General features: G+C 42.5%; 1 protein-coding gene across 8 annotated transcripts in view; it reads right to left on the bottom strand.

Moving 5' to 3' along the window:
- LOC101110259 (trophoblast Kunitz domain protein 1-like) overlaps positions 1 to 24,851 on the bottom strand; it is a 116,737-nt gene that overhangs the window by 6,788 nt on the left and 85,098 nt on the right. For 2 of the 8 annotated variants that reach the window (XR_009595977.1, XR_009595978.1), the window contains exons 1-3: positions 8,139 to 8,351; positions 2,428 to 2,496; positions 337 to 420 (exon numbers count right to left, since the gene is read on the bottom strand). Coding sequence is in view for 4 of the 8 variants with exons in the window: in XM_060397062.1 (XP_060253045.1) it covers positions 337 to 420; positions 2,428 to 2,496; positions 15,238 to 15,331 (247 nt within the window). In the remaining 4 variants the exon portion in view is untranslated. Of the gene's footprint in view, positions 1 to 336; positions 421 to 2,427; positions 2,497 to 4,073; positions 4,372 to 8,138; positions 8,352 to 15,237; positions 15,505 to 20,614; positions 21,061 to 24,851 lie in introns of those variants that run through there. The other 6 variants (XM_060397061.1, XM_012189255.5, XM_060397062.1 and 3 more) reach the window with 5 other exon arrangements.

Below are 24,851 nucleotides of genomic sequence, written 5' to 3'. Positions count from 1 at the left end.
TTCAATAACTCAATAGATCTGATGACCAACTCAGGACAACCACTTACATACTGATCTCACATTGTTATTGTTAAGGATAAATCTAAGGACAGTGGAGCAAGTGAGATGTGCAGGGCAAAGTGGAAATGGATGTATGGGGAGCCTTCAAACCCTAAAGAGCACAGGACCCTCACATCACCATCGTGTGTTACCACCCCAAATCTCTCAGAATGCCTGTATCTATGGATTTTTATTGCAGTTTCACTAAACAGACATATTGATTGAATCATTGTCCAGTGGTGGCTGTTCTCAGTCTCAGTGCCCTCTTTTCTCCCAAGAGATTCAGAAAGTTCAAACCTATAATCACATCGTCGACGATTTCTTTAATCACAGATGATACTACAAGCTTCTCAGGTCCCCTTGTAAGGCTTGTCTCCAAACCTGTGAAAGACAGTAAATTCCAAGAGTTTCTGGAGATGTGGGATGTGAACTAAGACAAGGATCAAATATGGATCATAAAATAGTAGTCAACAGTGGACAAGGGAGGAGACACATATGAATACTAAAATAATAGCCAAAAGGGGACAAGAGGAAGGGCCTGGAGACTTTACTAACGTTGCATCAACCTTGGTCCAAGGAGCCAACCCACACAGGGCTGTGATTCATTCTTTCCCTACAGTGGCTCTGCTCATTCACCCCAGGTGTTTCTGGTTATTTTTCATAATAGAAGAATAAAAATTATTTGATACCTAAATATTATTTCTTGCCAAAAACAAGTAGGTAGAGAAACTGTTTTCAGATTAACACATCTTGTTGGAAAATGCACTAAATTCACCATGACAACTGATTCATCTCCCTTATATATATGACTGATAATCTGTTCAAAAACCCATGCGACATTATCTCTTGTTCCAATGAGAAAATTGCAGATGACTTTTCCCAGGACGTGGCATGTGGGTGGCAGGGCCAGGACAAGATAGCATGTTACAACCTATTTGATACACTCCCTCATTCTCCCAGGAACTCTGAAAATACAGATAAGTGAGAACAGTTTCTGGTTGCAACATGTACTCTCATTTCTCCCTTTTTCTGGAGCATCACCTGAGCCCCAAATCACAGGGGACAGTGAGTCTAGGTTTGCCTAAGTTTCCCTGACATCAGATAAGTGGTGTCTCTACCAACAGCAACCAATTCCCCAAACACCCACTGGGTGTCCAACAAGTCCATTTACTTCTGATTCCAATCCATGGAGTTAGTGCAGATTCTGCAGGTTGAGGGCTCAAGTTTGTCCTCAGTTTAGATGCCAGCCATGAGGCCCCGAGTCACTCATGCTTGTGACTAAATGGCTAAAAATGGGGCATCCATGACCCCACCTTCACATTCAACAATTCAATAAAACCAGAGGCTGAACTTAGGAAAACCCTTACTTACTGATCACAGAAAAATATACAAAATAGAGCTCAAGGCAGCAAAAGGAGGAGATGTGTAGGGCAAAGAGGGAGGGAGGTGTGCCCAGCCCCCACGCACTAGTGAGCAGAGCATCGTCACACCATCCTCCTGCCTTCACCCACCTGCAAGCTCTCTGAATGCCAACATTTCTGTATTTCTCTCTAGGTTTCGCTAAACAAGCATATTGGTTAGATAATCAGCCATGGGTGATTTTTCTCACTTTCTGTTCCCTCCCATTAGCTCAAAGTGCTGGAATGAGAGGTGGTGAAGACTGTAACCTGTAAGCGGTATTTGAGGTTTCTTAGAGACCAGCCCCATTCTTAAGGTACCCTGAGTCACCTTTAGTGATTCATCTCATAACCACTAAAATCAGTAAATTCCAAGAGTTTAGGAGGCCTGGGCTGTATCATGAGAAGGATCAAATATGGATCTTTTTATTACTATACTACAGTGCAGTTCATGGACAAGGCAGGGACCAGGAATAGATAGTCTTACAAATAGGGTCCCTGATCTGGTATAGTTAGGTGGGATTATTTATCTTTATACATATGAATTTTAATGTATCTCTTCATGCATATCATAACGTCAGTGGAGTTAAAAGCTTGCAACTTCCGACTTCCCTGGTGGTTCAGCAGTTAAGAATCCGCCTGCCAATTCAAGGGACGTAGATTCGATCCCTAGTGTGAGAAAATTCCACATTGCCTCAAGGGAATATGTGAACCGCAACTACTGAGTCCAGATGCCTAGAGTCCCTGCTCTGCAACAAGAGAAGCCACGCCAATGAGAAGGCCACACACAGCAACCACAGAGAATATCCTCACATATCGAGGAACACCAAGGCAGCCAACACCAAACTAACAACAAAATCCTGCCCAGCTTGGCAGGAGAAATCCAGAGAGGGTTGGCAGCACCCACCCCACCACTGATCCCCTCCCCCTAACCCTTCTATGGACTCTCCTGATTTCTTGAGAACCTCTAGAGGAAAGGTGTCAGACATACCTTGGTCCAGGGAATGGTGTTCATACACCGGAGTACCATCTACCAGGATAACCAGGAGGAAGAGAAGGGCTGCAGAGAAGCAGAGGCAGTTCATCTTTGTGGCCTTGCAGGAGGGCTCCTGAAGATGCTAGGGATGGACTGAGCTTTTAATATCCTGGCTGAGGGGTGGGATCACGCAATGAGGAGGAGAGTGAGGGAGGGGAGGAGCTGGGTCAGTCCTGTTTATTGCGTAATCTCCCTCCTAACCATGCCTCCTGTATCTTACTGCAGGGGCCAAAAGTCCAGTAAGAGCAGAACTTAGATGTGACTATGCCTGTGGGTCTCCTGTCAATACAGATCATGATTTCAATATGTTCACTTGGGGAGCATCCCAGGACCTAGAGCAGTGCATGGCGCATGATGGACAGTCAGTGAGTGGATGAGACAAATCATAGGACCTATAAGTGAAAAGCAGTGTGTGAGCCCACATCCTCCTTTTCAGCTTCCTGCACATGTCATCTCACCTGGACCTCAATGCCCTGACCCCCCTCACCTAGCTCAGGTGACAGGTGGGACACAGGCCACCTTCCTACAGCTATTGTCACAGCATCTCCACTGGATGGACACTTGCTGTTTACCAGACACTGGTCCAGGCAGGAACTTAGCTGGGGAAGTTGATGTCCTCCTGGACTGTAACCAGTGTGTTCACTTTGGTCACAGCATGAGCACAGAAATAATGGAATATTGAGGGAATATTGATACTGTGACTTATATAAGAAATATTAATTCGGTCTTCCTATTCCTGACACAGAGCTCCTAACGCTGCTGAAGTTTCCTGAGAGATGAGAGAAACAAGGAGACTTTTGTCCTGTGAGGGAGATGACTAGTAAACACTCAGCCTAAACCAAGAACAGAGTTGGTTGCCTGGGTAACCAACACTTGATTGGGGGAGTGGCAATTTTCATTTCCACCTTTCTTCTTTCCCTGCTCCCACACCTCAGGGAGGAGTGAGGGGTGGAGAGTGAATCCATGATAAATGCCTAAAGATTGAATGAATCATGATTTGGAATGAAGTCTCACAAAAACCTTAACAGAGCAAGTCATACATGTTCTGTTAAGGAAATAAGACCTACTCAAGGAAAGACACAGGTACACACTACACCATGGCTCACTGGACCGCTGCAGCAGCCTGCCCAGGGGCCTCTGTGTCTGCCCTTCACCCCGTCGAGGTCATTCTCCCTTCTGCAGCCTCAGTAGATCAGTTCAGTCAGTTCAGTCACTCAGTCGTGTCAGACTCTTTGCAAACCCATGGACTGCAGCATGCCAGGCTTCCCTGTCCATCACCAACTCCTGGAGCCTACTCAAACTCCATTGAGTCAGTGATGAGTCATTTCCATTGAGTCAGTGATGCCATCCAACCATCTCATCCTCTGTCCTCCCCTTCTCTTCACACTTTTAATCTTTCCCAGCATCATAGTAGTGAGGAGTGAAAGTCACTCAGTCGTGTCTGACCCTTGCGACCCCATAGACTGTAGCCTGCCAGGCTCCCCTGTCCATGGGATTCTCCAGGCAAGAATACTGGAGTGGGTTGTCATTTCCTTCTCCAGGGGATCTTCCTGACCCAGGGATCGAACCCAAGTCTCCTGTATTGCATGCAGATTCTTTACCGACTGAGCTATGAGGGAAGATCCTAGCATCATGGTCTTTTCAAATGAGTCAGTTCTTCACATCAGGTGGCCCAAGTATTGGAGTTCAGCTTCAGCATCAGTCCTTCCAATGAATACTCAAGATTGATCTCCTTTAGGACGGACTGGTTGGGTCTCCTTGCTGTCCAAAGGACTCTCAAGCGTCTTCTCCAATACCACAGTTCAAAAGTATCAGTTCTTCAGTGCTCAGCTTTCTTTACAACCCAACTCTCACATCCATATATGACTACTGGAAAAACCAAAGTTTTGACTAGATGAACCTTTGTTGGCAGCCTCAGGGATCCTCTTAAAATTTGAGTTCTATCACATGGCTCCCATAACCAGTCTCTCAGTGACTCCCCAGCTCTCTCAGAGTCAAATTCGGATTCTGATAAAGTCCTACAAGGTTTCTCATGACCTTCCCCCACGGCCTCTCTGCTTCATCCCCTTCCACTCCCCTTCCCTCACCCACTCAGCTCCAGCCACTCTGGTCTGGGCTGCTGGGCAAACACACCAGTCTCATTTTTGGCAGCCTCTGCTCAAGGCCTCCTTATTACAGAGTGTTTCCCTGACCCCCTAAGCCTCATGAATCCCCATCACTCTCTTTTTTCACGTCACTCATCACCACCTGCCATAGCACTTCCCCACGTCTTCACTGTCTGTTGGTCTCAGAAGGCATATAATTTTTCTATATTTTGTTTACAGCTGTTTTCCTAAACCAAGAAATATACCTTCTGGGATATTTCTGGGATATTGATGTTGAGAGAGAGAGGCTTCATCACCAAACAGACTAACAGGAATTTTATTATATCCAGACTCTTTAATGACTGTGAACTTAGCTTGAGTATGACATGAGAGATTCATTTACCTGATAAATATTTATCAAATATGTAGGATTTATGTCACAGAAGGTCTTTTGGTGTGCATATATATACACATGCAGAGAGAGAGAGCTTCCCTTATGTCTCCATGGTAAAGATTGCCTGCAATGCAGGGGACCTGGGTTTAATCCCTGGATGAGGAAAATCCCCTCAAGAAGAGAATGGCTAACCACTCCACTATTCTTGCCTGGAGAATTCCGTGGACAGAAGAGCTGGTGGACTACAGTCCATAGGGTCACAAAGATCAGACACAACTAAGCCATTAACACTTCTATTTTTTTCATCTGTCTATACAATTATGAGTTTCCTCTATAACTGAATATCCTGATAGGAAAATTAAATAATAGTCTGACAGGACAAAAAAATGAGGTGCATTGAATTTTGATTTATGTCATACCAGCCTGGAAAAAACACCCTTTGCATCTTGAGCAAACTCTCAAAAGTACTGCATTTTCTGCTGTTCCTACACTTGTCTCCAAAGGTATGAAGCTTAGTTTTCACTCAACATTCTGATTAATTTCATTACACAGAAAAGATCATTATTTGACAGATAAATTTTTTAGAGGGATGGTGACGAAATGTAGGCAGAAAAGTCTTTTGGACTAAAACATTTTTGTGGAAAGTGGACATCATTGTCCACGAATGTGTAAACTCTTTACACTCATGACTGGTAATTCTTTCAAAAAATTCATGTAACCTGGTCCCCATGTTCAGGAAATGAAACTGCAAATGACTTGCTCCAGGACAGAAAGCCTGTGAGTGGTAAGATCAGCACAATCCAGTGCTTATGAGTTTTAATTGAGGGTTGGATGCAGGTAATTTGATTGAATCTTTGGCCACTGATGCCTGAACCCAGTATCAGTACACTTTCTTGTCCCCCAGAGGGACTGGGCTTGATAGTTCTAACCCTTTAATCACCTGATGGTAGGCAGTGGAATCCAGTCCCACCCAGACACTATCTTAGGCCCCATCCTTCACTCATCTCCTGATTTTGATACAGGAAATACAAGTGTTTCAGGGGGCCTGGGGCATGGACAGAGACAGTGGTCAAATTTGGATGTTATTATGACACTACAGTAAGATCAGGGTCCAGGAAGTGACCAGGAATAAGGTCCCTGAAATGAAAACTGCTAAATTTACCAGAAGAAATGCAGAAAGATTTTGCTGTACCCACCCCACACCTGTACCTGAGTACCTTCCATGAACTCCTCTCATCACCTGTCCCCTGCCTGTAGAGAAGTGAGCCAGGGCTTTCCCTGGGACCAGTTCCTGGTTTTACCAGGTGCCCAGGAAGACAAGAAGGGCTAAAGAGAGGCAGAGCTGGCTCATCTTTGTGGCCTTGCAGGAAAGCCTCTTGGGAAAGCTGGGGGCTGACTGAGCTTTTGGTACCCAAGCTGAGGGGTCGGAACAGATGACAAACAGGGAAGTGAGGAAGGGGTTATTCTGGGATCAGTCTTGTACAATGTGTAAGCTCCCCACCTCTCATGGTTTTGCTTCTGCCTGTTGGGGCCAAATGCCCAGTATCACTGATTCTCAAAGTTCCTTATGCTTGTGGGTCTAATGGGAAACACAGCTTGTGATTCCAAAGGGGAAATTTTGTTCCAATATGGTCACTCAGGGAGAATCCCAGCCCCTAGAGCACTGCATGGCACGTGATGGGTGGTCAGTGAGTGGATAAGAGCAAGTCAAAGATGGAGTATTGATCAGTGTTGTTGGCTCAGTGGGTGAAGAATCTGCCTCCAATGCAGAAGACCCAGGTTTGAACCCTGGGTTGGGAAGATCCCCAGGAGAAGGAAATGGCAACCCAGTCTGGTATTCTTGCCTGGAGAATCCCATGGACAGAGGAGCCTGGTGGGCTACAATCCATGGGCTCAGCTTGCAAAGACTGAGTGACTAAGCACAGCACACTGTTGATCAGAAGTGGGTTAGCTCATATCCTCTTTTCAGCTGAGTTAAATTCACCCATTCCAGTCCATTTTAGTTCACTGGTTCATAAAATGTCAATGTTCACTCTTGCCATCTCCTGTTTTGACCACTTTCAACTGGCTTTGATTCATGGACCTAACATTCCAGGTTCTTAGGCAATATTGCTGTTTGCTGTTTACAGCATTGGACTTTACTTCCATCACCAGTCACATCCACAAGTGGGTGTTATTTTTCCTTTGTCTCCTGTTCATTCTTTCTGGAGTTATTTCTCCACTGATCTCCAGCAGCATACTGGGCACCTACAAACCTGGGGAGTTCATCTTTCAGTGTCCTGTCTTTCTGCCTTTTCATATAGTTCATGGGATTCTCAAGGCAAGAATGCTGAAGTGGTTTGCCATTCCCTTCTCCTGTGGACTATGTTTTGTCAGAACTCTCCACTATGACCCATCTGTCTTGGGTGGCCCTACACAGCAAGGCTCATAGTTTCATTGAGTTAGACAAGGCTGTGGTCCATGTGATCAGTTTGGTTAGTTTTCTGTGATTGTGGCTTTCATTTTGTCTTCCCTATGATGGATAAGGACAAGAGGCTTATGGAAGCTTCCTGATGGGATAGACTGACTGAAGGGGAACTGGGTCTTGTTCTGATGGACAGGGCCATGCTCAGTAAATCTTTAATCCAACTTTCTGTTGATGAGCAGATCAAACACAGCCTGTTGTTTGATCTGAGGCCAAACTCTGATGGAGGTAATGAAGATAATGGTGACCGCATTCAAAAGGTCCAGTGCACCCACTGTTGCACTCAGTGCCCCTGATCCTGCAGCAGGCCACTGCTGACCAACGCCTCTGCAGGAGACTCCTGAACACCCACGGGCAAGTCTGAATCAGTCTCTTCTGAGGTCACTGCTCCTTTCTCCTGGATCCTGATGTGCACAAGGTTTTGTTTGTGCCCTCCAAGAGTCTGTTTCCCTAGTCCTGTGTAAATTCTGGGGGCTCTATGCTGGGGTTAATGGTGACCTCCTCCAACAGGGCTTATGCCAAACACAGGTCTGCTGCACCCATACCCCCTGCCCCTGTAGCAGGCCACTGATGACCTGTACCTCTGCAGAAGACACTCAAACACAGCTCTGGCTCAGTTTCTGTGGGGTCTCTGGGTCCTGGTGCACACAAGGTTTTTTTGTGCCCTCCGAGCATCTCTGGCAGGTATGGGAATTGATTCTAAAAGTGATTTCGCCCTTCCTACCATCTTGCTGGGGCTTCTCCTTTGCCCTTGGATGTGGTGTATCTTTTTACGGTGGGATCCAACATTTTCTTGCTGATGGTTGTTCAGCAGCGAGTTGTAATTTGGTGTTCTCGCAGGAGAAGATGAGCACAGGTCCTTCTACTCCACCACTTGTACCCATCTCATCATGCCTCCAGGTAATTCTTCACAGAACTTTTGTAGAACATAAGCACCCTGAGGGCAAGGACATTTTGTTGTTCTTCAATATATCCCTGTTGCCTTTCCAGCATCATACAGTCCACTTTACAGGAAACTGAAGTCAGCTTTTGTCCTGGAACAAAGAACTATCTGAAACTAAACTGACCCCGCACTGCCCACAACATCTCCAGAAAAATTCCTAGATATATTTTTACTATTCTCATTTAAAATTTTTTTAAGTTCTTTATTAGTCCTTCCTCATTTTTATAGTACATTGTCAAATATATATATTTTTAAAGCAAATTTCATTTTTAAATATTTTATAATTTTTTGATTGATTTTATTTTATATTTTTAATATTGTATTTTTTATAGTCTAACCTCTGCTCTAGATTTTTAATCTGTGCTTTTTGGTATTTGTTATCAGTTTTGTACCTTTAAGAATCTAATCTTCAGTATCACTTAGGGGTGTGATAACTGCCTTCATTGCTCTCTCCCCTTTTGACTCTCTCTTTTCTCCCCCAAGTCACCTCTATCTCCTCCCTCCCTCTTCTCTTCTCTGTGTAACTCTGTGAACCTCTCTGGGTGTTCTGGGCTGTGGAGAACACTTAAGGAATTGATTACCAGCTGTATAGGTCTCTCCCCTTTTGACTCCCCCTCTTCTCCACCTGGTCACCTCTATCTTCCTCCTCCCTCTTCTCTTCTCTATGTAACTCTGTGAACCTCTCTGGGTGTTCCAGACTGTGGAGAGCACATAGGGAACTGATTACTGGCTAGATGGCTCGCTCCCCTTTTGACTTCTTCTCTTCTCCTCCTGGCCACCTCTATCTCCCTCCTCCTTCTTCTCTTCTCCATGTAACTCTGTGAACCTCTCTGGGTGTCCCTCACGGTGGAGAATTTTTCACCATTAACCTAGATGTTTTATCACCTGTGCTGTATGGATGGAGAAATCTTGAGGCTACTGTAAGAATAAGACTGAAAGCCAGAGGCAGGAGGCTTAAATCCAAAACTTGAGAACACCAGAGAACTCCTGACTCCAGGGAACATTAATAGACTAGAGATCATCAAAAAGCCTCCATACCTTCACTGAAACCAAGCTCCACCCAAGAGCGAACAAGTTCCAGAGTAAAACATACCACACTAATTCTTCAGCAATGCAGGAACATAGCCCTGAGCATTAAAACACAGGCTGTCCAAAGCCATGCCAAACCCATAAACACCCCAAAACTCACTACAGGACACATCATTGCACTCCAGAGAGAAGAGATCCAGCTCTACCCACCAGAACACAGATGCAAACTCCCCTAACCAGGAAACCTTGACAAGCCACTAGTCAAACCCCATCCACAGGGAGCAAGCTCCACAATAAAGAGGAACCACAAACTTCCAGCCTCCAGAAAAGCCACCCCAAACACAGCAATCTAAATAAAATGAAAAGGCAGAGAAATATTCAGCAGGTAAAGAAACATGATAAATGCCCACCAAACCAAACAAAAGAGGAGGAGATAGGGAGTCTACCTGAAAAAGTATTCAGAATAATGAAAGTAAAGATGATACAAAATCATTAAAACAAAATGGAGTTACAGATAAATAGACAAGAGACAAGGATTGAGAAGATGCAAGAAATGTTTAACAAGGACATAGAAGAAATAAAAAGGAGTCCATCAATAATGAGTAATTCCATAACTGAGATCAAAAGCACTCTAGAGAGAACCAACAGTAGAATAACTGAGGCAGAAGATAGGACAAGTGAGGTGGAAGATAGAATGGTGGAAATAAATGAAACAGAGAGGAAAAAAGGAAAAAGCATTAAAAGAAATGAGGACAATCTCAGAGACCTCTGAGACAATGTTAAATGCCCCAACATTCGAATCATAGGAGTCCCAGAAGAAGAAGACAAAAGAAAGGCCATGAGAAAATACTTGAGGAGATAATAGTTTAAAACTTCCCTAAAATGGGGAAGGAAATAATCACCCAAGTCCAAGAAACCCAGAGAGTCCCAAACAGAATAAACCCAAGGTGAAACACCCCAAAGACACATATTAATCAAATTAACAAAGATCAAACACAAAGAACAAATATTAAAAGCAGCAAGGGAAAAACAACAAACAACACACAAGAGGATTCCCATAAGGATAACAGCTGATCTTTCAATAGAAACTCTTCAGGCTAGGAGGGAATGGGAAGACATACTTAAAGTGATGAAAGAAAACAAACTACAACCCAGATTACTGTACACAGCAAGCATCTCATTCAAATACGAAGGAGAAATCAAAAGCTTTACAGACAAGCAAAAGCTGAGAGAATTCAGCACCATCAAAACAGCTCTTCAACAAATGATAAAAGAGCTTCTCCAGACAGGAAACACAGAAAAGGTTTATAAACTCGAACCCAAAACAACCAAGTAAATGGAAACAGGATCATACTTATCAATAATTACCTTAAAGGTAAATGGGTTGAATGCCCCAACCAAAAGACAAAGACTGGCTGAATGGATACAAAAACAAGATCCCTATATATGCTGTCTACAAGAGGCCCACCTCAAAACAAGAGACACATACAGACTGAAACTGAAGGGCTAAAAACAGATATTTCACGCAAATGGAGACCAAAAGAAAGCAGGAGTAGCAATACTCATACAAGATAAAATAGACTTTGAAATAAAGGCCATGAAAAGAGACAAAGAAGGACACTGCATAATAATCAAAGGATCAATCCAAGAAGAAGATATAAAAATTATAAATATACATGCACCCAACATAGGAGCAGTATAATATGTAAGGCAAATGCTAACAAATATGAAAGGGGAAATTAACAGTAACACAATAATAGTGGGAGACTTTAATACCCCATTCACACCTATAGATAGATCAGTCAAACAGAAAACTAGCCAGAAAACACAAACTTTAAATTATACAATGGACCAGTCAGACCTATTTGATATCTATAGGACATTTCACACCAGAACAATGAATTTCACCTTTTTCTCATGGGCACACAGGACACTCTCCAGGATAGATCACATCCTGGGCCATAAATTTACCTAGTCTTGGTAAATTCAAAAAAACTGAAATCATTTCAGGTATCTTTTCTGATCTTAATGTGGTAAGATTAGATGTCAACTACATCTTAAAAACTATTAAAATACAAACATATGGAGGCTAAACAACATGCTTCTGAATAACAAACAAATAACAGAAGAAATCAAAATATGCATAGGAACAAATGTAAATAAAAACACCACAATCCAAAACCTATGGGATTCAGTAAAAGCAGTGCTAAGGAGACGGTTCATAGCAATACAAGTGTACCTCGAGAAACAAGAGAAAAATCAAATAAATAACCTAACTTTATGCCTAAAGAAACTAGAAAAAGAAGAAATGAAGAACCCAAGAGTTAGTAGAAGGAAAGAAATCATAAAAATTATGACAGAAATAAATGAAAAAGAAACAAAGGAGACTATTGCAAAAATGAACAAAACTCTGCACGTCAGGAAGCAACAGTTAGAACTGGACATGGATCAACAGACTGGTTCCAAATAAGAAAAAGGAGTACGTCAAGGCTGTATATTGTCACCCTGCTTATTTGACTTCTATGCAGAGTACATCATGAGAAACGCTGGGCTGGAAGAAGCAAAGATGGAATCAAGATTGCTGGGAGAAATATCAGTAACCTCAGATATACAGATGACACCCCTTATGGCAGAAAGTGAAGAGGAACTAAAAGCCTCTTGATGAAAGTGAAAGAGGAGAGTGAAAAGGTTGGCTTAAAACTCAACATTCAGAAACTAAGATCATGGCATCCAGTCCCGTCACTTCATGACAAGTATGGAAAAACAATGCAAACAGTGAGAGACTTTATTTCTGGGGGCTCCAAAATCACTAAAGATGATAATTGCAGCCATGAAATTAAAAGATGCTTACTCCTTGGAAGGAAAGTTATGACCAATCTAGATGGCATGTTAAAAAGCAGAGACATTACTTTGCCGACTAAGGTCCATCTAGTCAAGGCTATGGTTTTCCAGTAGTCATGTATGGATGTGAGAGTTGGACTGTGAAGAAAAATCAGCACCGAAGAATTGATGTTTTTGAACTGTGTTGGAGAAGACTCTTGAGAGTCCCTTGGACTGCAAGGAGATCCAAACAGTCCATTCTAAAGGAGATCAGTCCTGAGTGTTCACTGGAAGGACTGATGTTGAACCTGAAATTCCAATACTTTGGCCACCTGATGCCAAGAGCTGACTCACCTGGAAAGACTCATGCTGGGAAAGATTGAGGGCAGGAGAAGGGGACGAGAGAGGATGAGATTGTTGGATGGCATCACCGACTCAATGGACATGAGTTTGGGTAGACTCTGGGAGTTGGTGATGGACAGGGAGGCCTGATGTGCTGTGGTTCATAGGGTCGCAAAGAGTCAGACGACTGAGCAACTGAACTGAACTGAACTGAAAAGCTGGTTCTTTGAGAAGATGAATAAAATAGACAAACCATTAGCCAGACTCGTTGAGGAAAAAAGGAAGAAGAATCAAATCAACGAAATTAGAAATTACAATGGAGAAATCCCAACAGAAAACACAGACATACAAAGGATCATAAGAGACTACTATCAGGAGCTATATGCCAATAAAATGGACAACTTGGAAGAAATGGATGAATTCTTAGAAAAGTATAACCTTCCAAAACTGAACTAGGAAGAAATAGAAAATTTTAACAAATGTATGACAAGCATGGAAATAGAAACTGTAATCAAATATCTTCCAATAAACAAAAACCCAGGACCAGATTGTTTCACAAGTGAATTCAACAAAAACTTTAGAGAAGAGGTAACACCTATCCTACTCAAACTCTTCCAGAAAATTGCAGAGGAAGGTAAACTCCCAAACTCATTCTATGAGGCCACCATCATCCTAATACCAAAACCAGACAAAGATTCCACAAGAAAAGAAAACTACAGGCCAAATACTGATGAACATAGATGCAAAAATCCTTAACAAAATTCTAGCAAACAGAATCCAACAACATTCTAAAAAGATCATACATCATGACCAAGTGGCTTTATCCCAGGGATACAATGATTCTTCAATATTTGCAAATCAATCAATGATATACCACATTAACAAATTGAAAGATAAAAATCATATTATTATCTCAATAGATACAGGAAAGCTTTTGACAAAATTCAACATCCATTTATAATAAAAAAAACCCCCAGAAAGCAGGAATAGAAGGAACATACCTCAACATAACAAAAGCCATATATGATAAACCCACAGCAAACATTATCCTCAGTGGTGAAAAATTGAAAGCATTTCCCCCAAAGTCAGGAACAAGACAAGGGCACCCACTCTTTTCAACATAGCTTTGGAAGTTTTAGCCACAGCAATAGGAGAAGAGAAAAGAAATAAAAGGGAGAGGAAAAGAAGTAAAACTCTCACTGTTTGCAGATGCATGATCCTCTACATAGAAAACCCTAAAGACACCACCAGAAAATTACTAGAGCTAATGAATGAATGTAGTAAAGTTACAGGATATAAAATCAATACAGAGAAATCCCTTGCATTACTATACACTAACAATGAGAAAACAGAAATAGAAGTTAAGGAAGCAATTCCATTCACCAATGTGACAAAAAGAATAAAATACTTGAAATAAATTTACCTAAAGAAACAAAAGACCTATATATAGAAAACTATAAAACACTGATGAAAGAAATCAAAGAGGACACTAATAGATGGAGAAATATATCATGTTCATGGGTCAGAAGAATCAATATAGTGAAAATGTGTTTCCTACCCAAAGCGATCTATAGATTCAATGCAATCCCTATCAAGCTATCAATGGTATTTTTCACAGAACTAAAACAAATAATTTCACAGTTTGTATGGAAATACAAAAAACTCAAATAGCCAAAGCAATCTTGAGAAAGAAGAATGGAACTGGAGAAATCAGCCTGCCTGACTTCAGACTATACTGCAAAGCTACAGTCATCAAGACAGTATGGTACTGGCGCAAAGACAGAAACATAGATCAATGGAACAGAATAGAAAGCCCAGAGATAAATCCACGCACCTATGGACACCATATCTTTGACAAAGGAGGTGAGAATATACAATGGAGAAAAGACAATCTCTTTAACAAGTGGGTGACAATAGGCAGCTTTGACATATTCCTTTCCCCATTTGGAACTAGTCTGCTTTTCCATGTCCAGTTCTAACTGTTGCTTCCTGACCTGCATATAGGTTTCTCAAGAGGCAGGTCAGGTGGTCTGGTATTCCCATCTCTTTCAGAATTTTCCACAGTTTATTGTGATCCACACACTCAAAGGCTTTGGCATAGTCCTTAAGATTTGCAATTTATGAATATGGTATCTCTTTCTTTCTCTTTAGGTATTCTTTAATTTCTCTTGAAAAATGTCATCATTTTCTCCATAAAGATTTTGCACATTTTTTCTTAATCTTAGTTGATTTTTTATGTGACTTTAAATAGTTCATCTTTAATTGTTTCTGGGATATAGAAATATAATTAGTTGTTTACTGCTGAGTGCTGATCTGCCAGAATCAGAGACCAACATCCATGCACAGTACAGAACCATTCCCTGGGGTGATGGGCCAGCTACCTGGTGGCAGGTTGATTACATCAAGCCACTTGCATCATGGAAGGGACATCAGGGAATAGACACTCTGGATATGAATTTGCCTGCCCTGTATGCAATGTTTCCCTGTATGCAAAACTACCAGACATGTACTTACAGAATGCCTTATCCTTACAATAATGCTCTGATCAAAGAACTCACTTCACAGCAAAAGAAGTGTGGCAATGGGCCCATGATCATGGAATTCACCATCACTCTAAAACAACTGTCTTGATATAACAGTGAAACAGCCTTTTGAAGACTCAGCTGGAGTGCCAGCCAGATGACAATACCTTGCAGGGCTGGAGTCAGGTTCTCTCGAAGGCTGTCCATGCTCTCAATCAGTGTCCAATATATCTTGCTATTTCTCCCATAATCAGGACTCATGGGTTCAGAAATCAAGAGGTAGAGATGGAAGGGCACCTCCCATTATAACCCCTAGGGAGCCACTAGCAAATCTTAACTTCTCGACCCTTGACTTTGTGTACTGTTGGCCTGGAGGTGCTGGTTCTGGAGGGAGGAACGTTTCCACTAGGTGACACAGCAGTGATCCCATTGAACTGAAAAAAGCAAAAATAAACAAATAGGACCTAATTAAAATTAAAAGCTTCTGCACAACAAAGGAAACTCTAAGCAAGGTGGAAAGACAGCCTTTAGAATGGGAGAAAATAATAGCAAATGAAGCAACTGACAAACAACTAATCTCAAAAATATACAAGCAACTGCTGCAGCTCAAGTCCAGAAAAATAAACGACCCAATCAAAAAATGGGCCAAAGAACTAAACAGACATTTCTCCAAAGAAGACTAACAGATGGCTAACAAACACATGAAAAGATGCTCAACATCACTCATTATCAGAGAAATGCAAATCAAAACCACAATGAGGTACCATTTCACACCAGTCAGAATGGCTGCTATCCAAAAGTCTATAAGCAATAAATGCTGGAGAGGGTGTGGAGAAAAGGGAACCCTCTTACACTGTTGGTGGGAATGCAAACTAGTACAACCACTATAGAGAACATTGTGGAGATTCCTTAAAAAAAACTGGAAATAGAACTGCCATACAACTCAGCAATCCCACTGCTGGGCACACACACTGAGGAATCCAGAATTGATAGAGACATGTGTATCCCAACGTTCATCACAGCACTGTTTGCAATAGCCAGGACATGGAAGCAACCTAGATGTCCATCAGCAGACGAATGGATAAGAAAGCTGTGGTAATATACTCAGCTATTAAAAAGAATGCATTTGAATCTGTTCTAATGTGGTGGATAAAACTGGAGCCTATACACAGAGTGAAGTAAATCAGAAAGAAAACCACCAATACAGATATACTGTATACGTATAACACATATATACGTAATTTAGAAAGATGTGAGACAGCAAAAGAGACACAGATATAAAGAATATATATTAAGAATATATTGTGGCAGCATCTCTACTGGATCCACACAAGCTCTTCTCCTGGCACTGGTTCAGACAGATGGTGAATCAAGGGGAGAGCAACTCCATCTGGGAAACAAACACTGATATTTTGGGGTAGAAGAAAGAGTATGAGAGTGGCCAGAAGGGAGCCAAGAGACTTACATGTCTCTACAGCGTGACCACCCACCACCCCTCAGCTGGTTTCATCAATAGGAGAGATGCCTGCTGAGTGGACCTCAGGGGCTGGAGTGCATCTCAGGGGTCAACTCTTAGAAGTACACCTGCACTTCCTGACCCATAACTCTGGTCTCCCCAGTGTGCATTTTGGGATCAGAAGACCTCAGTTTGAGTCCCAATTCTGCCTTTTCTAACTTTGTGACCAGAATTATCCCAGGGCCCCTTGACTCCAGGTGTCACTGCCCACATCTTGAGGGTGTTGCAGAAGCAGTAGAGACCATAGACATATATTCCTACTTCCTTCAAACTCAAAGTCCTCTGTAATGATAATATTATTGAGTAATTATGAATGTAACACTTAGCTCCTTTGACTAGAGGTTTAAATACTGGCAAAGTAAGGTGGGAAAGGGTTTCCCCAGTGGTGCTAGTGGGAAAGAACCCACCTGCGAATTCAGGAGAGTTAAGAGACCTTGGTTCTTTCCCATTTGGGGAGATCACTTAGAGGAGGAAATGGCAACCCACTCCAGTATTCTTGCCTGGAGAATCCCATGGACAGAGGAGCTTGGTGGGCTACAGTCTATAGGGTCACACATAGTGGGACATGCCTGAAGCAACTTTGGAACACATCCAATAGCACGAGGTGGGAAAAGGCCTGGACCTGGGTGAGGTCAATTACTGAAGCAAGAGGGCTTTCCACTACCTCTGAGGAAGAAGGAGACCTATTTGGAAGAGAGACTGAAACCCCACTCTGGCACTGAGGGAACTTCCTGCTCTGCTGGTGAATTTCTATATCAGAAGGTGAAACTACAACATCCAGTCCTATTTCATCCTTTCTTTACTACAGTTGACAGCACATTTAAAGAGCAGTCAGGAGCCAAGGAAACTAAAAGTCTATGTGCTTCTCGACAATTTGCCTTGTTCTGTGCTGTTCCAAGCACGTTACCTGCATAATCAACATGGTTCTCAAAAGTAATCAAATCTGGGGATTTCTTGATGCAGACACCATTATTCTCTTTTAGAAAGAGAGAATCTGTGTTTCAGGGAGATGAAATGACTTGCCCAAGACTGCACAACAGCATAGTGAGTTACTTGAGCCAATATCTTTTCATTAATAACAACTCATTATCCCATTGTTGTCCTTGTTCAGTCCCTAAGTCCTGTCTAACTCTTTTGAGACCCCATGGGCTATAGTCCACCAGGCTTACCTGCCCATGGGATTTACCAGGCAAGAATAATTGAGTGGACTGCATTTCTTCTCCAGGGGATCTTCTCCACCCAGGAATCAGTACCTTGTGTCCTGCATTGGCAGGTGGATTCTTTACCACTTAACCAAGAAGGCAGCCCTTAGGAAAAGGTAGCTGTTTTTATTTAACTGTCTTATGAGTTAAGTATAATTATTACTATTTTGGGTCTCCCCAGGTCACTCAGTGGTAAAGCAATGCAGGAGACATGTGAGATTCAGTTTCAATCCTTTTGTCCAAAAGATCCCCTGGAGCAGGAAATGGAAACCCACTCAAGTATTCCAGCCTGAAAAATTGCATGAAAAGAGGAGCCTGGTGGGCTACAGTCCATGGGGAGGCAAAAGTTAGACACACGGGGTATACCCACACCTACTGATATTTTAGAGATGAAGAAATGAAATTCACCTAAGGAAAAGTTTCTTGCTGAAAGAAAAACACCCGAAAATCAGAAAAGGACATTTACCAAAGTGTTAGTCATATGTCCCAGTTCTTGACCAAGTACAGCTGTAACCTCTGTCTAGTCTTCCCTTCTTAGAGTTAGTTTTTCCCTTGTGGCTCAGTTGGTAAAGATTTCTCCTGCAATGCAACAGACCTGGGTACAATCCCTGGATTGGGAAGATCCCCTGGAGAAGGGAAAGGGTACCCACTCCAGTATTCTGGCCTGGAGAATTCCATGGACTGTATAGTCCAGGGGATTTCAGAGTCACACACAACAGAGCAACTTTCACTTCACTTCACTTCACTTCTTAGAGTTAACATTAAGATACCAAATCAGAGAATTACCTCACTTCTTCAGAGCCTTCATCCAGAGCAAAGACAGCTTCCTGAAACCCTCCACCAAGTCATTTAATCCAGCCTATGTCCTATAAGTTCTTTCAAACATTGTCTTTATAAGACAGCATATTGTTTTCCAGGATAATTCCTGTCCCTTGCTGCAGTGAGTAACAAACCCAACAAATTCAACTAGGGGTGGGGGTATTTCTACTGGTCTCTAGCTAGCAATACTAAGAAGTAAGATCATTATCATTATTTTATACCAAAGAAAAGAAAGCTCAGGGATGTTGAGAAATTTGCCCGAGACTTCAAGGAAGTGAGTAACAGCACCAGCACCATCTGTGTTCTTGCTTATTACAATTCTGTGTTTCTGTGGTCCCCATGCCTACTTTACTCATCTATCATGAAATGGATACTGTCTGTTTTCCCAAGGTGCCTCCATCCTGCATCTTCCCAGAGGCAGAAGCAGGAGATCATCAAGGGCCCTCTGCTGGGGAGAGCAGGAAACTGCCACGTTAGGAAATGAACACCCGGAAGTGTCATCTCCATGCCTGTCTCCTCCCTTGAAGGACTCAAAATGGTTAATACAACAAAGCAAGCAAAATGTTAACACAGAGCCCGGGGCACTAAAGGGTAATTGTCCTTCTTTAACTGAACTAAGCAGCCCCCTCCCCACAGGTGACTTCAGGGAGTCAGATACCTTAGAAAACCGGACAAATGAGCCTCATGCCCATTCTCCTTCTGAGCGTCCATGCGGACAAACTATCCCCAAATTTTAACTGAACTTAGAAGAAAGGAATAAAAGCTGTCATGTGGAAGAGTCTGTCTCCCGTGGTTTTGTGTGGCTTGTGTAGCTATGAAGACGTCAATGATGCTACAATGAACTTGCTTCCTATACCTGGTAGGGCACAGTCTCTGGCTGGGGCAAGGGGAGGTGCCCACAGTTTGCAGAACAGAGAGAAGAACCACCATTTCCATGGACCCTGTTGGTTAATGTTTGTAGTTGCAAATAACAGACTCCACTCCAGGCAGTTTCTTTTTGAAAATGCATTTATAGAAATATAAGCCACAGTGTGTGAAGCTACAGAAAGGAAAATTGGAACATCATTGTGGGGTCAAGGGTCTTCTTTATCCCAAACTCTTCTCTCATTATGGATGCTGAGAACTGGATCCTGGAAATTCCACCTTGGCCACGCACAAAAAGAGCAGTGATGGTGGGGAGGGGGATGATGGTGAGGATGCCGTGAGGATAGGGGTCAAAACAAAAATCCTGGCATCAAACCAAAGGGCTATAATTACTTTGGTCATGAGGAATGTGCTCCTATATTCCTTCTTTCCTTTCTCAAATAATTATGAACTCTCTCCTTCAGCCAAGAATTGAGCTTACGGGTCTCATGGTATTGAGAGCCAACTGGATGAGGCAGAGTTAAGACATGAAGACAAAGGAGGAAAGGAAATAAGCAAGTACAGCTGAGGCATGTAGGGGGAGAAAAAACTGGAAGGAGATTGAATGTTTTAGAAGCAGACACAGCACAGCCCTGCAGGGATCCTCCTCGGACTTCAGAGTTTCAGGGGGCCATTCCTCTCATGTCCTCTGCAAAATGAAAGGAACTTGTTGAGTGACATCATTGCAGTCCCACAGGTGGACACCAGTCAACTAGACAGAGCCTAGACTTTCCAAATAATATGGAACCATAGTTTTCATGACCTGAATGGCCTAAAAGAAGAAAGTGAGTTTTCCAAGCCTACATGGGGCACTCAAGAGCACTACAGACCTGCCCTTGAAGGTGGCTGAATCAGTGTTCCCAACTGAGAAAGAGGAGCATGTGATCAGGCTCAGATGATCACAAAGAGGCCTCTGGGGTTGACCTGCCATTCTCTCCCTGGAGAACTCGCTCGGTGTGTGGTTTCACAGGACACTGCAGCCTCTTCTCCTGGCAGCAGCGAGGAGGAAAGACACTGTGCAGGGTGAATGGTGTGTGATCCCCTGAGCTCCCCATCTCTTTCTCCAGCCCTTCCCCTCCTCCTGTGCCCTGGCCCCTGTCTTACCACAGGGACTGTGCCTTTGGACAGCAGGTCTTCATGCACTCCTCTTTTGTTAGGAAGTTGTTTTTGTTTCCTCCACAACCGCCACACCTAAACAGTTCACAGAGGCCGGTATACTCATTGTAGAAGTACCTGATCATCATGGTCTTGCAGTCACCAGTTAATTTAGGCTCCATGCAGAAAGCTTGCCTGGAAAACCCCATGGATGGAGGAGCCTGGTAGGCTGCAGTCCATGGGGTTGCTGAGAGTTGGACATGACTGAGCAACTTCACTTTGACTTTTCACTTTCATGCACTGGAGAAGGAAATGACAACCCATTCCAGTGTTCTTGCTTGGAGAATCCCAGGGATGGGGAAGCCTGATGGGCTGCCATCTATGGGGTCGCACAGAGTCGGACACAACTGAAGTGACTTAGCAGCAGCAGCAGCAGAAAGCAGGCTTAGGAGCTGCTGGAAGGAGAGGGGCAATGGCTCAGTTATGAGGGTGGTCATCACTGCTCCGTACAAGGACAACAACTAGAACCACCAGTTTGTTTGCAATAGAGAATATTAGGGTTGTGGAAGATGGTCAAATTGAAAGCCCATTTGAAACCTCCATTTTCAGATAGAATTATGAATGTTGTGTGGCATGATGTGGTATACAAATGTCTTTGATTATCCTTAAAACTTCTATAGGATCCCCTGGTGGTCCAGTAGTTAAGAATTCTCCTTCCAAGAAAGGAATTCTGGGTTCAAATCCTTGTCAGGGAACTAAAGTCCCAAATTCTGTAGCCACTGAGTCAGCAGGCCATAATTACTGAGCCTCAGACCCACAACTAATCACCAGTCCACCCAAATAAATGCATAAATGCTCAAAAAAACCCACAGCTCTACAACAACAAAAAGAGGTCAGGGGTAAAATATATTCCTTATATGTCAATAATTATTGGGTATAGATACCTGAGTTTTATAAGACTATTAATGTTCTCTGCACTGATCTGTATGGTAAAAACATTTCACTACTCATAAAAATTGTGAAGGAATCATGCTATAAAGGAAAAAGTCACTTTTAAAAAAGCATACCACTCTGTTTACTTTGTTTACCTCATGGGATTCTATAAAATGAATAATGATACTAATGATATTGTGATTATAAGAGGAAATACATATAATTGTCTTTTCATCTTTTCTCTGACACTGTTACTAAAAATCTTGGTATTTCTTATGTGACGAAAACAATAAAAGTGTCTGTTGGTATGTGAAATCAGTGAGTTTGTTAATACCCTCATAAGCCAGAATGGGCTCTGATTGCACAGGAAAGGACTGCCTATAGGAGAGTGGGAAATTTCATTTCTACCCTCTTCCATGGTGTTTTATCCACCAACCCACACTTTCCCTCAACCTCAGGGAGAGTAATGGAACCATCTATTGAACAATATCCAATGGCTAATGATTTAATACATCATGACTAGGTAATGTTCTCATACCAGACACCCTCTTCCAACAAGAGAAGACTCTACACATGGACATCACCAGATGGTCAATACCGAAATCACATTGATTGTATTCTTTGCAACCAAAGATGGAGAAGCTCTATACAGTCAGCAAAAACAAGACTGAGAGCTGTCTGGGGCTAAGATCATTAACTCCTTATTGCAAAATTAAGACTTAAATAGAAGAAAGTAGGGAAAACCACAAGACCATTCAGGTATGACATAACTCAAATCCCTAATGATTATACAATGAAAGTGACTGATTCAAGCAATTTGATCTGATAGGGTGCCTGAACAACTATGGATGGAGGTTTGTGACATTGTACAGGAGGCAGTGATCAAGACCATCCACAAGAAAAAGAAATACAAAAAGGCAAAATGGTTGTCTGAGGAGGCCTTACAAATAGCTGAGAAAAGAAGAGATGCTAAAGGCAAAGGAGAAAAGGAAAGATATAACCATTTGAATGCAGAGTTCCAAAGAATAGCAAGGAGAGATAAGAAAGCCTTCCTCAGTGGTCAATGCAAAGAAATAGAGGAAAACAACAGAATGGGAAAGACTAGAGATCTCTTCAATAGAGATACCAAGGGAATATTTCATGCAAAGATGGGCACAATAAAGAAGAGAAATGGTATGGACCTAACAGAAGCAGAAGATATAAAGAAGAGGTGGCAAGAATACACAGAAGAACTACACAAACCAATACAATATTGTAAAGTAAAAATAAATAAATAATAAAAGGGAAAAAAAGATATTCAAGACCCAGATAAAAATGGTGGTGTGATCACTGGACTAGAGCCAGACATCCTGGAATGCAAATTCAAGTGGGCCTTAGGAAGCATCACTATGAACAAAGCTGGTGGAGGTGATGGAATTTCAGTTGAGCTATTTCAAATCCTGAAAGATGATGCTGTGAAAGTGCTGCACTCAATATGCCAGCAAATTTAGAGAACAGCAGTGGCCACAGGACTGGAAAAGGTCAGTTTTCATCCCAGTCCCAAAGAAAGGCAATGCCAAAGACTGTTCAAACTACCGTACAATTGCACTCATCTCACACAAGAGCAAAGTAATGCTCAAAATGCAAGTCAGGCTTCAACAGTACGTGAACAGAGAACTTCCAGATGTTCAAGCTGGATTTAGTAAAGGCAGAGGAACCAGAGATCAACTTGCCAACATCCAATGGATCATCAAAAAAGCAAGAGAGTTACAGAAAAACATCTATTTCTGCTTTATTGACTACAACAAAGCCCTTGACTGTGAGAATCACAACAAACTGGAAAATTCTTCAAGAAATGGGAATACCAGACAACCTGACCTGCCTCTTGAAAAATCTGTATGCAAGTCAAGAAGCAACAGTTAGAACTGCACATAGAAAAGCAGACTGGTTCCAAATGGGGAAAGGAGTAGGTCAAGGTTGTCTATTGTCACCCTGTTTATTTAACTTATATGCAAGTATATCATGCAAAATGCCAGCCTGGAGGAAGCACAAGCTGTAATCAAGATTGCCAGAAGAAATATCAGTAACCTAAGATATGCAGATGACACCACCCTTATGGCAGAAAGCAAAGAGAAACTAAAGAGCCTCTTAATCAAAGTGAAAGAGGAGAGTGAAAGAGTTGGCTTAAAACTCGGCATGCAGAAAACTAAGATCATGGCATCCAGTCTGATCACTTCATGGCAAATAGATGCAGAAACAATGGAAACAGTGACAGACTTTATTTTCTTGTGGTCCAAAATCACTGCAGATGGTGACTGCGGCCATGAAATTAAAAGATGCTTGCTCCTTGGGGAAAAAAAGCTATGACCAACCTAGACAGCATATTAAAAAGCAGAGACATTCCTTTGCCAACAAAGGTCTGTCTAGTCAAAGCTATGGTTTTTTCAGTAGTCGTGTATGGATGTGAGAGTTGGAATATAAAGAAAGCTGAGCGCTGAAGAATTGATGTCTTTGAACTGGGGTGTTGGAGAAGACTCTCAAGAGTCCCTTGGACTGCCAGGAGATCAAGCCAGTCCATCGTAAAGAAAATCAGTCCTGAATATTCATTGGAAGGACTGATGCTGAAGCAGAAACACCAATATTTTGGCCACCTGATTCGGAGAGCTGACTCATTGAAAAAAACTCTCTTGCTGGGCAATATTGAGGGCAGGAGAAAAGGGGGACGACAGAAGATGAGATGGTTGGATGGCATCACTGACTGAATGGACATGAGTTTGAGTAAACTTTAGGAGTTGGTGATGGACAGGGAAGCCTCAACCTCAGGGAGGGTAATGGAACCATCTGTTGAACAATCTCCAATGACTAATGATTTAATGCATCATGACTAGGAAATGAAGCCTCCATAGAAACTTCAACAGAACAAGACATTCATGCTATTCGAAAGACACGGGATCCACCCAGGGAAAAATATAAATAAACACTCCATGTGAACCACTGCAGTAACCTAATCACTGGGGCTCTGTCTCTGCTCTTTACTCCCTAGAGGCCACTCTCTGCACTGCAGCCTCAAGGATTCTCTTAATTCAGTCTTATCCCATGGCTCCCAGGAGACCAATTCTTCAGTGAGTCCCCTTTTCTCTGACAGTCAAATTCTGGTTCTTATAAAGCCCTACAAGGCTCCTCATGACCTTCTCCCTTTACAAATCATTATATTCATGATTGGTAATCTGTTCAAAGAGGCCTCTATGCCTCATCCCCTTCTACTCCTTTCCCCTCACCTACACATACTCATCTCCAGCAACACTGGTCCCTTCTGCTACTCAAAGCAGAGCAG

Source organism: Ovis aries, chromosome 13 (assembly GCF_016772045.2).
Source record: "Ovis aries strain OAR_USU_Benz2616 breed Rambouillet chromosome 13, ARS-UI_Ramb_v3.0, whole genome shotgun sequence".
NCBI lineage: Eukaryota > Metazoa > Chordata > Mammalia > Artiodactyla > Bovidae > Ovis > Ovis aries.
Note: the sequence above shows the minus strand (reverse complement) of the source record. Positions and strands in the feature narration are given on the sequence as shown.